The 16,021-nt window shown below is 42.8% G+C and overlaps 1 protein-coding gene across 1 annotated transcript in view; it reads left to right on the forward strand.

Moving 5' to 3' along the window:
* The window catches only part of LOC138661794 (cytochrome P450 2G1-like), a 158,381-nt gene that overhangs the window by 25,330 nt on the left and 117,030 nt on the right, over positions 1–16,021 (forward strand). The window contains exon 4 of the mRNA XM_069746718.1: positions 3,235–3,395. Coding sequence (XP_069602819.1) covers positions 3,235–3,395 — 161 coding nt within the window. The remainder of the gene's footprint in view (positions 1–3,234; positions 3,396–16,021) is intronic.

A 16,021-nucleotide genomic window follows, 5' to 3' on the forward strand; every position in this document is an offset into this window, starting at 1 on the left:
GACCTCACCGGACAACAACCCATGGTAAGGATGCCTCGATCCACCAGAGTTCACCTCAGCAGTCACCTGATCCTCAGGTTTATTGCAAACATGGCCTGATGGAAATGCCAACAACGTAGGCTCCAGAGGCGCCACAAATCTTTGGAGCGCCGACAAGGGGAATGAGTTGTGAACATGCATAACTGGGGGTAACTCCAACTGAAAACTCTCCAGACTGAAAATGGCCAACACCCAATATGGCCCAATCACCCTGGAACTCCAGGTCCCAGTTGCATACTTCCATCTGAAGTTTTTGGTGGACACCCATACGTACTCATTCACACACAGGTCCGGAATGTTTATTGCCATGCATACATTTGCCACAAGACGGTGAATTCTTTGAGGAATTGACAACAGAGGTGTCCCCCTGTGTCACCACACTCGCCTCCCCACAATGCTCAGAGGGAACCACCACTCTCCCCTGACCCCTCCTCCTAAGGGGACTCTGACACTCAGGGTAAGCATGTTGTGAGGGTTGAGTAAAAATGGAGGAAATATACACTCCCTGGTCGCCTCCCTCCACACAACCAGGGGTACGCAGCTTCTTAGGTGGTACAGGTATTTTTGCATGAGCTGGGCAGACACCGATGAAATGACTAGTCTGCCCACAGTAAAAACATGTCCTCACACCACGGCGAACCACGGGAAAACCTGTTTGGGAACCAACTCCTCCCACCTGCATGGGTTTGTCTGCCTGCTCAGGTGTGTCACCTCCCTAGCAAGGACTACCGGGGGCACATTTGGTGTATGTCCCTCCCTCAAGTGTCTATCTACCTGGATGGCGAGAGACATGGCAGCCTCCAATGACCTAGGAGCTTTGTACTGCACAAGAGTATCCAGCAACCTTGGAGACAGACCCTGCCTAAAATGACTCCTAAGGGCAGGGTCATTCCACTGTGTGTCAGTGGCCCACCTCCTGAACTCCGAGCAGTACTCCTCAGCCGGCCGCCCCCCTTGCTTGATTTTATGCAGCCGAGATTCCACCAGGGAGACGTCATCATAATCCCTATACACAAGCACTAAAGCTGCAAAAAACTCGTCCACTGACTGTAAAGATGGAGAACTGGCCAGCAGGGAGAAAGCCCAGGATTGGGGATCACCCTTAAGAAGGGAGATTATAATCCCCACATGCTATTCCTCACTCCCAGGTGAACAAGGGCAGAGCCTGAAGTACAATTTACAGGCTTTCTGAAAAAACAAAAGTGTATCTCTCCCTCCAGAGAACTTGTCAGGAAGAGATATCTTGGGTTCTGGTTGAACATACACCTGGGCCGAAGCTCAAAACCCCACCAACTGCTGCACCACCTCACCACACAGCACCTTAAACTCCTCTGTGAGGGTCTGAAGCAGTTGGGCAAAGGCCTTCATTTGCGCCATGGCTCACCAGTAAAAATGGGATGGTTGGTTATAATGTCACGAAAGTGACTGACTCGGCATGAAACGACCCAACCATAGGTCAGTCACCAACAGCCGAACAAACAAGGGAACGCAATAACAACGGTGTGCCCTGACAATAGGGAATGGGGAAATGGACACCTCCTGCACTCACCTGAGGTTGTTCCCAAATCTCCCTTAGTGTCCCTATATGGGTTCTTTCACCCCGTCACTGAGAAGAGTACCTAAACCCTCACTTGCCCCTGCCCCTATCCCTGAGTAGGGAATTAGCAAGTGAAGACACTGGTCCCACCGCTGCACTAAGACAACACAAGGTTAGGTAAGATGAACACCATGGGGAAAAAGAAACACAAAACAACACTTAGCTTTTCCCTGCTGAATTGCACCGCACACCAGAGTAAGGCACCAAATTACAGCATTCAGCTGAAGCACCACTAAACCAGCAACCTCCAGTCTTCAGCACTGTTGGTATCCAAAAGGACCTGTATAACCAACAGTCAGGTGACCTATTGAAGGAAAGTGGGAGTGGTCACCACCTACATCAGCAAACTCAGCAGCAATGTAATTACACCAGCGACCACCAGGGGGGGAACTGACATTAACCCCCGATAGCCTGAAAGGAAAAATAACTTTAATCTGAGAGGCCAGATCTGCCATGGATCCAAACATGTATTGTGACATGTAGTTAAGACCATAGCTATATGTAGGAGGTTAAACTATTAAAGACATAGAAACATTAGAGTCAAGAATACATTTCTTAATTTTATAGAAGGGTTGCATGGAGACAATATGGGCAACTGAAGTTCCTACGGCTTCATAGTATCTTAGAAAACAAATTATTCTATAGCCAAGAAGTATTGAATGCGTGTCAGAGACAATCCCCAAAGAATCAAATTAAAACAGTTAGAGGTGCAAAGAATTTCTCACTAAGAAAAAATACTTTTTTAATATAAAGAAAATATATAATTCCATTTAATGTTTCATTTAAAATGACAGAGTAACTCTGTGGAGGGCTACAGACACAAGCTCAGTTTGAACTGTACAACTGTTATACCCTATACATGCCTAAATTCTGTGTTCCTGTGGAGAATAAAAGGTCAAACATAAGTGTTGAAAAGACTTACAAAGTGCTAGAGTAGCGGAGATTGGCCACGGTGATGCCCTAGTATCCCAATGCGCATTTAACCAAGCTTTGTCAGGTGGCATGTTTTAAACGAACAGAAAGGTAAGTATATAGGTGGACTCAATTGACCGGCAACCTACAGGAAAAGGATAGATAATAAGTGCGTCATAAAGAGACAGCCAATCATGAAACTGTAAAGACAGCAAATTAAACAATCGGAGTGCAAAACATCATCTGTATGTCACCTGTACGAGGTGTGGCATATACAGGAACCAGGGGAGATCGACCAATCAGATCGTCAGACATTTTACGTGGGTCGCGAGTGTAGGACGCGGCATTCATTAAGTTAGTGCATAATAAAACCATTAGTGCACTGAATGTCATGGATATCACAGGTGCAGGATGGAGCATATGTTGCGAATGCATGGGCAACACATGCGCTGTCAAAACCGTCACTATAGTCAGAAGCCTATGCCCACCAGGACTTTGGTTTCATTACCATGGAAAATGTGTCCCTGGAAACATGGACAACGCCATGATGATAGTATGGACATTTTTCTACCAAAAACATTTGTTTTTAGTAAATGAGCAATCTGTTTTCTGCTGAATTATTGTTGTTCACATGCAAATTTACCGTGTAGTTAAAACATTCCATTCAATGTTATTTCTTCCTTTAGGGGAGCCTGTTGACCCCAACAACATTGTGATGTTTGCATCTTCCAATGTTATTGCAAACCTACTATTTGGATCACGCAAAGACTATGATGACAAAGGGTGGCAGAAAATTCTACAGGATATTCGTGGTTCTTTTCAACTCATCTCATCCATTTGGGGACAGGTGGGAATTTAATTTTGCAACTATAAATGCACCAAGGAGAGGCTGTCATTAAGGAGGACCTGACATGTCCATGGATTATGTGGCTGGTCCAATGATTTCTGTAACAACTGTGTTATGCTTTAGCACCATCTTTTGATCTTATTTTTATATATTCTTGTTCAAAAATATTCCTCTACTGCTCTTGTCACCTCTGCCAGAGGAAGCCACTCTGTCCCTCATTGCAGAGTTGAGGTGTTGAGAGTACTTGATGATGACACAGATATCCCCCCACCCCCCCGCCTGTTACAAGCCTGAACGCCACTGTCTCCAATTGTCAGAACAATTTTGCAATTAACTGACAGTTGATGGACGAGGCCACAATTGCTTTCACTACTAGGTCGGATATTGGGGAACTCAGAATAAATGTATAGATTATTACATATCCAATTTAAATCCATGATATATATATAATCCTTTACAGTCACTGCCAAGCTCAGTAATAAATCAAGAAAACTAGCCGCCACCACTAATTGTTTATATAGGCTATTTCGACTCCCCATTTTACGTAGTAACATAGTTAGCAAGGGCAAAAAAAGACATTTGTCCATCCTGTTCAGCCTATATTCTGTCAGAATAAATCCCCAGAGCTACGTCCTTCTAAAGAATCTAATAACTGTAAGATACAATATTGTTTTGCTCCAGGAAGACATCCAGGCCTCTCTTGAATCCCAAAACTGAGTTCGCCATCACCACCTCCTCAGGCAAGCAATTCCAGATTCTCACTGCCCTAACAGTAAAGAATTCTCTTCTATGTTGATGAAAAAACCTTCTCTCCTCCAGACGCAGAGAATGACCCCTTGTGACCATCACCTTCCTTGGTATAAACAGATCCTCAGCGAGATATTTGTATTGTCCCCTTATATACTTATACATGGTTATTAGATCGCCTCTCAGTCGTCTTTTTTCTAGAATAAATAATTCTAATTTTGCTAATCTCTCTGGATATTGTAATTCCCCATTCCCTTTATTAATTTAGTTGCCCTCCTTTGTACTCGCTCTAGTTCTATTATATCCTTCCTGAGCACTGGTGCCCAAAACTATACACAGTACTCCATGTGCGGTCTAACTAGGGATTTGTACAGAGGCAGTATAATGCTCTCATCATGTGTATCCAGACCTCTTTTAATGCACCCCATGATCCTGTTTGCCTTGGCAGCTGCTGCCTGGCACTGGCTGCTCCAGGTAAGTTTATCATTAACTAGGATCCCCAAGTCCTTCTCCCTGTCAGATTTACCCAGTGGTTTCCCATTCAGTGTGTAATGGTGATATTGATTCCTTCTTCCCATGTGTATAACCTTACATTTATCATTGTTAAACCTCATCTGCCACCTTTCAGCCCAAGTTTCCAACTTATCCAGATCCATCTGTAGCAGAATACTATCTTCACTTGTATTAACTGCTTTACATAGTTTTGTATCATCTGCAAATATCGACATTTTACTGTGTAAACCTTCTACCAGATCATTAATGAATATGTTGAAGAGAACAGGTCCCAATACTGACCCCTGCGGTACCCCACTGGTCACAGCGACCCAGTTAGAGACTATACCATTTATAACCACCCTCTGCTTTCTATCACTAAGCCAGTTACTAACCCATTTACACACAATTTCCCCCAGACCAAGCATTCTCATTTTGTGTACCAACCTCTTGTGCGGCACGGTATCAAACGCTTTGGAAAAATCGAGATATAATACGTCCAATGACTCACCGTGGTCCAGCCTATAGCTTACCTCTTCATAAAAACTGATTAGATTGGTTTGACAGGAGCGATTTCTCATAAACCCATGCTGATATGGAGTTAAACAGTTATTCTCATTGAGATAATCCAGAATAACATCCCTCAGAAACCCTTCAAATATTTTACCAACAATAGAGGTTAGACTTACTGGCCTATAATTTCCAGGTTCACTTTTAGAGCTATTTTTGAATATTGGTACCACATTTGCTATGCGCCAGTCCTGCGGAACAGACCCCGTCGCTATAGAGTCCCTAGATATAAGAAATAATGGTTTATCTATTACATTACTTAGTTCTCTTAGTACTCGTGGGTGTATGCCATCCGGACCCGGAGATTTATCTATTTTAATCTTATTTAGCCGGTTTCGCTCCTCTTCTTGGGTTAGATTGGTGACCCTTAACCCCTTCATGACCTTGGGATTTTTTGTTTTTCCGTGTTCGTTTTTCGCTCCCCTCCGTCCCAGAGCCATAACTTTTTTATTTTTCTGTCAATTTGGCCATGTGAGGCCTTATTTTTTGCGGGACGAGTTGTACTTTTGAACGACATCATTGGTTTTAGCATGTCGTGTACTAGAAAACGGGAAAAAAATTCCAAGTGCGGTGAAATTGCAAAAAAAGTGCAGTCCCACACTTGTTTTTTGTTTGGCTTTTTTGCTAGGTTCACTAAATGCTAAAAATGACCTGACATTATGATTCTCCAGGTCAGTACAAATTCATAGACACCTAACATGACTAGGTTATTTTTTATCTAAGTGGTGAAAAAAAATTCCAAACTTTGCTAAAAAAAAAAAAAAAAAATTGCGCCATTTTCCGATACTTGTTGCGTCTTCATTTTTCATGATCTGGGGTCGGTTGAGGGCTTATTTTTTGCATGCCGAGATGACATTTTTAATGATAGCATTTCGGTGCAGATACGTTATTTTGATCGCCCGTTATTGCATTTTAATGCAATGTCGTGGCGACCAAAAAAACGTAATATTGGGGTTTAGAATTTTTTTACCGCTACGCTGTTTAGTGATCAGGTTAATGCTTTTTTTATTTGATAGATCGGGCAATTCTGAACGCGGCGATACCAAATATGCGTAGATTTGATTTTTTTTTAATTGATTTATTTTGATTGGGGCGAAAGTGGGGTGATTTAAACTTTTATATTTTTTTTATTTTTTTAACATTTTTGTCAACTTTTTTTTTTTACTTTTGCCATGCTTCAATAGCCTCCATGGGAGGTAGAAGCAGGCACAACTCGATCACCTCTGCTACATAGCAGCGATCATCAGATCGCTGCTATGTAGCAGAATTGCAGGTGTGCTGTGAGCGTTTGACAGCGGCATTTAACTAGTTAATAGATTGCGATTCTGCCCGCGCCTATTACGGGCACATGTCAGCTGTTCAAAACAGCTGACATGTCCCGGCTTTGGTGCGGGCTCACCGCAGTGCCATGCATCAAAGCAGGGGATCTGACCTCGGACGTACTATCCCGTCCGAGGTCAGAAAGGGGTTAATATAGGGTTTTCTTTGTCTCTCAGCACTTCAGCTAGTATTTCATTTTCCACTGTGAATACCATGGTTAAGATGTTTAATACATTAGCTTTTTCCTTGTAATCTACAACCATTCTTTCCTCACAAGTTTTTAAGGGGCCTACACTTTCACTTATCATTCTTTTACTATTGATATAGTTGAAGAACAGTTTGGGATTAGTTTTACTCTCCTTAGCAATGTGCTTCTCTGTTTCCTTTCTTGCTGCTTTAATTAGCTTTTTAGATAAAGTATTATTCTCCCTATAGTTTTTTTAGAGCTTCAATGGTGCCATCCTGCTTTAGTGGTTTAATTGATTTCTTTTTACTGTTAATTGCCTGTCTTACTTCTTAGTTTAGCCACATTGGGTTTTTCCTATTTCTTGTCCTTTTATTCCCACAAGGTATAAACCGCTTACACTGCCTATTTAGGATGTTCTTAAACATTTCCCATTTATTATCTGTATTCTTATTTCTGAGGATATTGTCCCAGTCTACCAGATTAAGGGCATCTCTAAGCTGGTCAAACTTTGCCTTCCTAAAGTTCAGTGTTTTTGTGACTCCCTGACAAGTCCCCCTAGTGAAAGACAGGTGAAACTGTAACATAGTAACATAGTAACATAGTTAGTAAGGCCGAAAAAAGACATTTGTCCATCCAGTTCAGCCTATATTCCATCATAATAAATCCCCAGATCTACGTCCTTCTACAGAACCTAATTGTATGATACAATATTGTTCTGCTCCAGGAAGACATCCAGGCCTCTCTTGAACCCCTCGACTGAGTTCGCCATCACCACCTCCTCAGGCAAGCAATTCCAGATTCTCACTGCCCTAACAGTAAAGAATCCTCTTCTATGTTGGTGGAAAAACCTTCTCTCCTCCAGACGCAAAGAATGCCCCCTTGTGCCCGTCACCTTCCTTGGTATAAACAGATCCTCAGCGAGATATTTGTATTGTCCCCTTATATACTTATACATGGTTATTAGATCGCCCCTCAATACAATATACAATGTACAATATTGTGGTCGCTATTTCCTAGATGCCCGACCACCTGCAGATTTGTTATTCTGTCAGGTCTATTAGATAGTATTAGGTCTAAAAGTGCTGCTCCTCTGGTTGGATTCTGCACCAATTGTGAAAGATAATTTTTCTTGGTTATTAGCAGAAACCTGTTGCCTTTATGGGTTTCACAGGTTTCTGTTTCCCAGTTAATATCCGGGTAGTTAAAGTCCCCCATAACCAGGACCTCATTATGGGTTGCAGCTTCATCTATCTGCTTTAGAAGTAGACTTTCCATGGTTTCTGTTATATTTGGGGGTTTGTAACAGACCCCAATGAGAATTTTGTTACCATTTTTCCCTACATGAATTTCGACCCATATGGACTCGACATCCTCGTTCCCATCGCTAATATCCTCCCTTAAAGTGGACTTTAGACAAGACTTTACATAGAGACAAACCCCTCCTCCTCTCCAATTTTTACGATCCTTTCTAAACAGACTGTAACCCTCTAAATTAACTGCACAGTCATAGTTTTCATCTAACCATGTCTCGGTTATTCCCACTATGTCATAATTACCTGTAAATATTTCTGCTTCTAGTTCTTCCATCTTGTTTGTCAGGATTCTGGCATTTGAGAGCATGCAGTTAAAAGGAATTAGTTTTGTTCCAATCTCCTCGCTGTGGATTGTTTTAGAAATTTTCTTACCTCACTTGTGAGTATGTTGTCTTGGGTCTTCTTTTCCGCACCTCATAACCTTCATTAGTATATTTTCTGCCTTCATGTTTGAGTCTAATGTTTTTCTTCCTGTCCCCTCTTCTTCTAGTTTAACACCTTTCTGACATCCGACTTACTATGCCGTCCATGTGGGCTGGGCCCGTATGACCATGGACGGGATAGTACGTCGAAGTCGATCGGCCGCGCTCACGGGTGGTGTGCGGCCGATCGGGTGTCACACTAAGTGCCAGGAGCTGTCATGGACCACTCCCGGCACTTTAACCTCTGGAACACTGCAATCAAGCAAGATCTCAGCGTTCCAGTGGCATAAAGAAGCATTGGGCAGGGAGGGGACTACCTGCGTGCTTCCCTGAGACCCACAGAACAACGCAATGTGATCGCGTTGTTCCGAGGATCTCCTCCCTTCAGGCTGCCAGATCCAAGATGGCCATGGGGTCCTTCCGGGTCCTGCAAGGAGGGGGCTTTCTCGGTGCCTGCTCTGAGCAGGCACCAACAAGCCTCCATCACTGCCTGTCAGATCGCTGATCTGACACAGTGCTGTGCAAAGTGTCAGATCAGCTATCTGACTTTATACAGTCATTTCCCACCTTGGGACAGTGTAAAAAGTTTAAAAAAAATATTATACTGTGTAAAAATATTTTAAAAACATTTGTAAAAGAAAAATAATATTCTTCCAATAAATACATTTATTTATGTAAATAAAAAAAACAATAAAAGTACACGTATTTAGTATCGCCGCGTCAATAATGACCCGACCTATGAGTCTGTCACACTAGTTAACCCCTTCAGTGAACACCGTTAAAAAAAAAAACGAGGTGAAAAACAATGCTTTATCATTATACCACTGAACAAAGAGTGGAATAACACGCGATCAAAAAGACGGATATAAATAACCATGGTACCGCTGAAAATCTCATCTTGTCCTGCAAAAAACGAGCCACCACACAGCATCATCAGCAAAAAAATAAAAAAGTTATAGCTCTCAGAATAAAGTGATGCAAAACCTATTATTTTTTATACAAAATAGTTTTTATTGTATAAAAGCGTCAAAACATAAAAAAATAAATAAGGCATCACTGCAATCGTACTGACCCAAAGAATAAAACTTCTTTATCAATTTTACCACACGCAGAACGGTATAATTGCCCCACCCAAAAGAAATTCATGAATTGCTGTTTTTTGTTCACTCTGCCTCCAAAAATCGTAATAAAAAGAGATAAAAAAATTTCATGTGCCCAAAAAAGGTACCAATAAAAACGACAACTTGTCCCATAAAAAACAAGACCTCACATGATTCTGTGGGCCAAAATATGCAAAAATTATAGCGCTCATTGTGGTGATGCAAAAATTATTTTTTGCAGTAAAAAGAATCTTTTAACGTGTGACAGCTGCCAAACATAAAAACCCGATATAAAACCATGCTATAAATAGTAAATCAAACCCCCCTTTATCACCCCCTTAGTTAGGGAAAAATAATAAAATAAAAAAACGTATTTATTTCCATTTTCCCATTTGGGTTAGGGTTGGGGATAAAGTCAGGGTTAGGGTTGGCGCTAAAGTTAGGGTTACGGTGTGGAATAGGGTTAGGGTTGGGGTTAGGGTTGGGATTAGGGTTAGGATTAGGGTTAGGGGTGTGTTAGAGTTAGGTTTGTGGTTAAGGTTATGGTTAGGACTGGGATTATAGGTAGGGGTGTGTTGGGGTGAGGGTTGGAGTTAGAATTGTTGGGTTTCCACTGTATAGGCACATCAGGGGCTCGCCAAACACGACATGGTGTCCGATCTCAATTCCAGCCAATTTTAGTTTAAAAAAGTTAAACGGCGCTGCTTCCCTTCCAAGCTCTGCTGTGTGCCCAAACAGTGATTTACCCCCACATATAGGGTATCAGCGTACCCGGGATAAATTGGTCAACAACTTTTGGGGTCCAATTTCTCCTGTTACCCTTGTGAAAATTTTTTTTTTTTATTTTAACGTTATAAACTTCTGTGAAGCACTTGGGGGTTCAAAGTGCTCACCACACACCTAGATAAATTCCTTAGGGGGTTTAGTTTCTAAATTGGGGTCACTTGTGGGGAGTTTCCACTGCTTAGGCACATCAGGAGTTTGCCAAACGCAACCTGGCATCCAATCTCAATTCCAACCAATTTTAGTTTAAAAAAGTCAAACGGAGCTCCTTCCCTTCAGAGCCATGGCGTGCGCCCAAACAGTGGTTCCCCCCACTTATGGGGTATCGGCATACTCAGGACAAACTGGACAACAACTTTTGGGGTCCAATGTTAGGAGTCGAGTTTCCTCTGCTGCACAGGGGGAATCTCGATCCGTGTCTGCTGCGGTCTCCCATTCGGTATCGGCCGCAGTGGGCTCTGCTCAGCGGAGACGTCGCTCCCAGCGTCTCGCTGGGGCTGATTCGGTGCATAGGGTCACTACTGCCTTTTCTGGCTTTCCTATGGTACCCTGCACTGATCTGCAGCGAGCGAGCCTCTCTGGGACTAAGTCCTTGTTTACTCACACTGAGCATGCCCAGGGCAGGGTCTCCCATTGGAGGTCGAGGGCCACATGTTCCGTCACATGCATACATTCCATTGGTCCTTCTGGAAGGTCCTGAAAGGGCAAAACATGCTCAGGTACTGCAGCACTTTCCATTGGTCCTTCTGGAAGGTCCTGAAAGGGCAAAAACTTCAGTAGCAGCTTCCTGTGCTGCAACTATATAAACTGCGCATGACCGCACGGCCATGCGCTAGTATCGTCTTATGCTATATGCTTTGCGTCAATGTGGTCATGTGTTTGAATGTGTTCAGGGACCCGGCTGAAATAAGCCCCTAGAATGCTGGCACCTCCGGCGAGGAGATTGTGTTTAAGTGTGTTCAGGGACCCGGCTGAAATAAGCCCCTAGAATGCTGGCATCTCCGGCGAGGAGTTTTGTATGCATGCATGACCACTCACTGCTCACATCTGGGTAGTTGGCCTGTGCCTCTGTGAAAGTCTAACAGGGCACAGAGCTTTCCTCTCGCGGTTACTCTGTGAAGCTAACAGAGCTGGTTTATACCACCATATAGAGCCGCCATTATTTAGCAGCAGGTGCTTTCCTGCACGGTGGATCCCGGGTTGCGAACGCACCAATTCCATTTAATAAATTATATATTTGGTGCGTTCCGCCAACCCTAACATCCATTTTCTCCTTTTTTTTCCTTGGAAAAATAAAAAAAATTGTTGCTGAAAGATCATTTTTGTGTCTAAAAAGTTAAATGTTCATTTTTTTCCTTCCACGTTGCTTCTGCTCCTGTGAAGCACCTGAAGGGTTCATAAACTTCTTGAATGTGGTTTTGAGTACCTTCAGGGGTGCAGTTTTTAGAATGGTGTCACATCTGGGTATTTTCTGCCATATAGACCCCTCAAAGTGACTTCAAATGTGAGTTGGTCCCAAGAAAAATGTTTTTGTAAATTTTGTTGTAAAAATGAGAAATCACTGGTAAATTTTAACACTTATAACTTGCTAACGAAAAAAAAAAATTGGGGGTTCCAAAATTGTTCTGATATAAAGTAGACATGTGGGAAATGTTATTTCATAACTATTTTGTGTGACATATAGTCTTCTGGTGAATGTGTGTTTCCCAATTTTGTTGAGGTGTAGTCCGTATCTGGCAAGGAGTCCGTCATACAGGTAATTCATACCATGGTCCAGGAATCCAAATCCTTGTTGTCTGCACCATTGTCTTAGCCAGTTGTTCACATCAAGGATCCTGTTCCATCTCCTGGTGCCATGCCCGTTTACTGGAAGGATAGAAGAAAAAACTACCTGTGCATCCAGTTCCTTTACTTTCTTCCCCAACTCTTCAAAGTCCTTGCAGATTGTTGGTAGGTCCTTCCTTGCCGTGTCATTGGTGCCAACATGTATCAGAAGAATTGGATGTTCGTCCTTGGAACTGATGAGCTTTGGTATCCTATTGGTCACATCCTTTATCTTCGCACCTGGGAGGCAACATACTAATCTTGTGGTTATGTCTGGTCTGCAGATGTCCACTACTGTGCCTCTCTGAAGTGTGTCTCCCACCACTACCACTCTTCTTGTTTCTTGGCCGTACTTTTTGTTGACACTTCTGGGCATTGCTGTGTGCCCTTTTCTTCTTTGCTTGCTGGTAGTGCCTCATCTTTAGGTGTGCCATCTTCATCCTCTACAAGGCCTTGGTATCAGTTTCTCAGTTGTGTGGTTGGTTATGTCTCCATGGTCTTCTTGCTGCTTTTGGTCACATGCTGACACTCGTCAGCTTTTGGAGGTTCTCTAACACTTTCTTCACCTTCTGTGACCAGTAGAGATGCTTCTTTTCTGTCTAGGAAGTTTTCTTTGAGTTTCAAAGTTGCAATTCTTTCTTCCAGACCCGGCACCTTTTTTCTAAAATGGCCATCTACTGTGTGTAACCTTCTTGTGTAATGTGCTGTGTTTTCTTTCTTGCATAATCTACTCAATCAGCCAAGCTTTTTAGGAATAATGTCCTAGAAGCAAAAATTTGCACGCCTTAAGGCTGTACCCAACGATCTTCTTGCTGAGGGAGACTCTTCACTTTTCCCAGAATGCACCTGGAATATGCAAATTGTCCTCTTCACGCTTCAAGCCCTGGATGGGCGATGCTTTCCAAGCAGCTGGTCCTGGCTGTACCCAACAATCTTGCTGATGGAAACTGTTCGCTTTTCCCTGAAGGCACCTGGAATATGTATTTTGTCCTCTTCAAGCTTCAATACTTGGTTTGGTGATGCTTTCCAAGCAGCTGATCCCGGCTGTACCCAACGATCTTCTTGCTAAGGGAGACTCCGCTTTTCCCAGAAGGCACCTGTAATATGCAAATTGTCCTCTTCAAGCTTCAGTCCCTGGATAAGCAATGCTTTCCAATCAGCTGGTCCCGGCTGTACCCAATGATCTTTTTTTGAGCTCTGTTACAGGTAGCGCATGGCTTCAGTGACTCTGTTTATAGAGCAATAGGAGTGAAGATATAAAAATGTATAAACCTTATCCAAAAAGTAGGTAGTGTTTATAAAAAAATACAAAAGATGTCAAAAAAGGGGAATAAAACAATACAGTTTAGACAATTGCATAAAATAAAAATGGATAACAAAAGAAAAGTACTAAACTTGTGTAGTAGAAAATGACGCAGATCTTATCGGAGGGAAGCTCTCCTTTTTGGAAAATTGTACAGAACTGCACCAAACTGTATCTTCCAGGACTAATTATCAGATAAAATTCATGCCCACTAGGGTTGAGCGACCTTTACTTTTATAGGATCGGGTCGGGTTTCACGAAACCCGACTTTTTCAAAAGTCGGGTCGAGTGAAATCGGCCGATCCTATAAAAAAGTCGGGGTCGGGGTCGGCAGAAACCTGAAACCCAATGCAGTGCATTGGGTTTCCATGGTTCCCAGGGTCTGAAGGAGCGGAAACTCTCCTTCAGGCCCGGAAACTCTCCTTCAGGCCCTGCGATCCATATTTTAGTGTAAAATAAAGAATTAAAATAAAAAATATTGCAATACTTACCCTCTGACGCGCCCTGGTACTAACCGGCAGTCTTCCTTCCTTCGAATCAGCCTTCCAGGACCTGGCGGTGACGTCGCGGCTTGTGATTGGCCGCGCGGCCGCCCATGTGACCGCTCGCGCGACCAATCACAAGCCGCGACGTCACCGCGACGTCACCGAAGGTCCTGGAAGGGCTGATTCTTAGGAAGGAAGGCTGCCGTAAAGAAGCAGGGCGCGTCCGAGGGTGAGTATATTCCTATTAGGTATATACTCACCCTCGGACGCGCCCTGCTTCTTTCCGGCAGCCTTCCTTCCTAAGAATCAGCCCTTCCAGGACCTTCGGTGACGTCGCGGCTTGTGATTGGTCGCGCGAGCGGTCACATGGGCGGCCGCGCCGCCAATCACAAGCCGCGACGTCACCGCGACGTCACCGCCAGGTCCTGGAAGGCTGATTCTAAGGAAGGAAGACTGCCGGTTAGTACCAGGGCGCGTCAGAGGGTAAGTATAGCGATATTTTTTATTTTAATTCTTTATTTTACACTTAAATCTGAATTCCGATACCAATTCCCGATATCTTAAACATATCGGGAATCGGTATCGGAATTCCGATTCTAGATTCAAAAGATCGCCGACTTCATGGCCGACCCCACACAGGGGTCGGGTCGGGTTTCATGAAACCTGACCTTGCCAAAAGTCGGCGACTTTTGAAAAATTTTGACCCGTTTCGCTCAACCCTAATGCCCACTTACCTTCCCATGGTGACCTCAGCTTGGGGCTAGTCAATGGGATGTGGCTAGATCGCCATAAATTATGGGATCCCCAAATTTCAGGATATCTGTGCACCTAGAGGTCCAAGTCAGGAGATGCCATATTTCCTTTCATGAGTTTAGCTTTCCAAACATGGCGCATATATCATTATTCATCTCTCTGATATTAATTTGGAGCTGAAGAGAAGGCTGCCCAGTGATGTAAGAAAATGTTTACCACTTCATCACAACACTAAAAATGTTTCTCATAACTAGAGGACCTACGTCACCCACAAAAAATGTAATATTCACAACTGGAATCCAGCGCCACAAAGTCTGCTATATTTCAAGGAGGGAGGGGGGAATGCAGCATGTACATATATTTATTTTCATTAAGACGAACAATGTCCAGAGAAAACATTAAAACTGTCTCGCTTCTGGTGGAAAACACCATTAACCCTCCGTCACATACAATATTCGGACTAACGAGTTCACATACAATGTGCCTGTCAGGCGCCTGCTGGAAAAATACCTATAATATCTAATGTTTGCAATTTCAGTGCTCTAAAAGTGATCAGTGACCTTCATAGGGATGTAATAAAAGAGACTACACATAATCAGTTGCAAAAAAAAACATTTACTTAACATAAAACTAATAACTATGAAATACAAACTTTTCAAAACTCCCGCCAAATAGTCCCCAGTGCGACTCTCTCAAAAAAATGTACAAAGAAAATTTTTGAACACAAACTTAATTTTAAGGTACCTTAAGTACTATTAAAAACATATTCAATCAGAAGTAGATGCTGAGGTTTCCCCAGAAAAGTCACACTTGCAGAGCAAATAGCAAGAATTACACACCATTTTTGCATGTGTCAGGCAAATTGCTTTATGACATTTATCTTTTCCAATATAATATGATCCAACTTCTTCATCCTCACCACTGTAACCATCTTGCTCTGTTTCAGAATCCAAGACACATTCTTCCACCTCATCATGAGAATCAATCTCACTTTCCTCTCCTAAATCCTCATTCAGTGTGAGGTCTCTATCATCTAACAGCATGTTTGTTACTTCCTCAACATCAAGTTGTTTGGATAAATTGTACATTTTCCTCTCCATTTCAGCAGATAATCTGAAGCAAGAGAAGGAATATGTTAGGGAACTACTGTATATGCCTGAGCAGCACACTTTCTTTTCTAAAATCTCACTTATTTCTATGAAATATCCTCACATTTTGTGCCATACATTCACAAAACAAGCTAAATAAACTATTGTGATGAATAAAAACATAAAATACCAACCTTACTGAATGTGACGTATTCACATACAATGAGCCTGAGAGATCT

The sequence above is a fragment of the Ranitomeya imitator genome, chromosome 2 (assembly GCF_032444005.1).
Source record: "Ranitomeya imitator isolate aRanImi1 chromosome 2, aRanImi1.pri, whole genome shotgun sequence".
Lineage (NCBI taxonomy): Eukaryota > Metazoa > Chordata > Amphibia > Anura > Dendrobatidae > Ranitomeya > Ranitomeya imitator.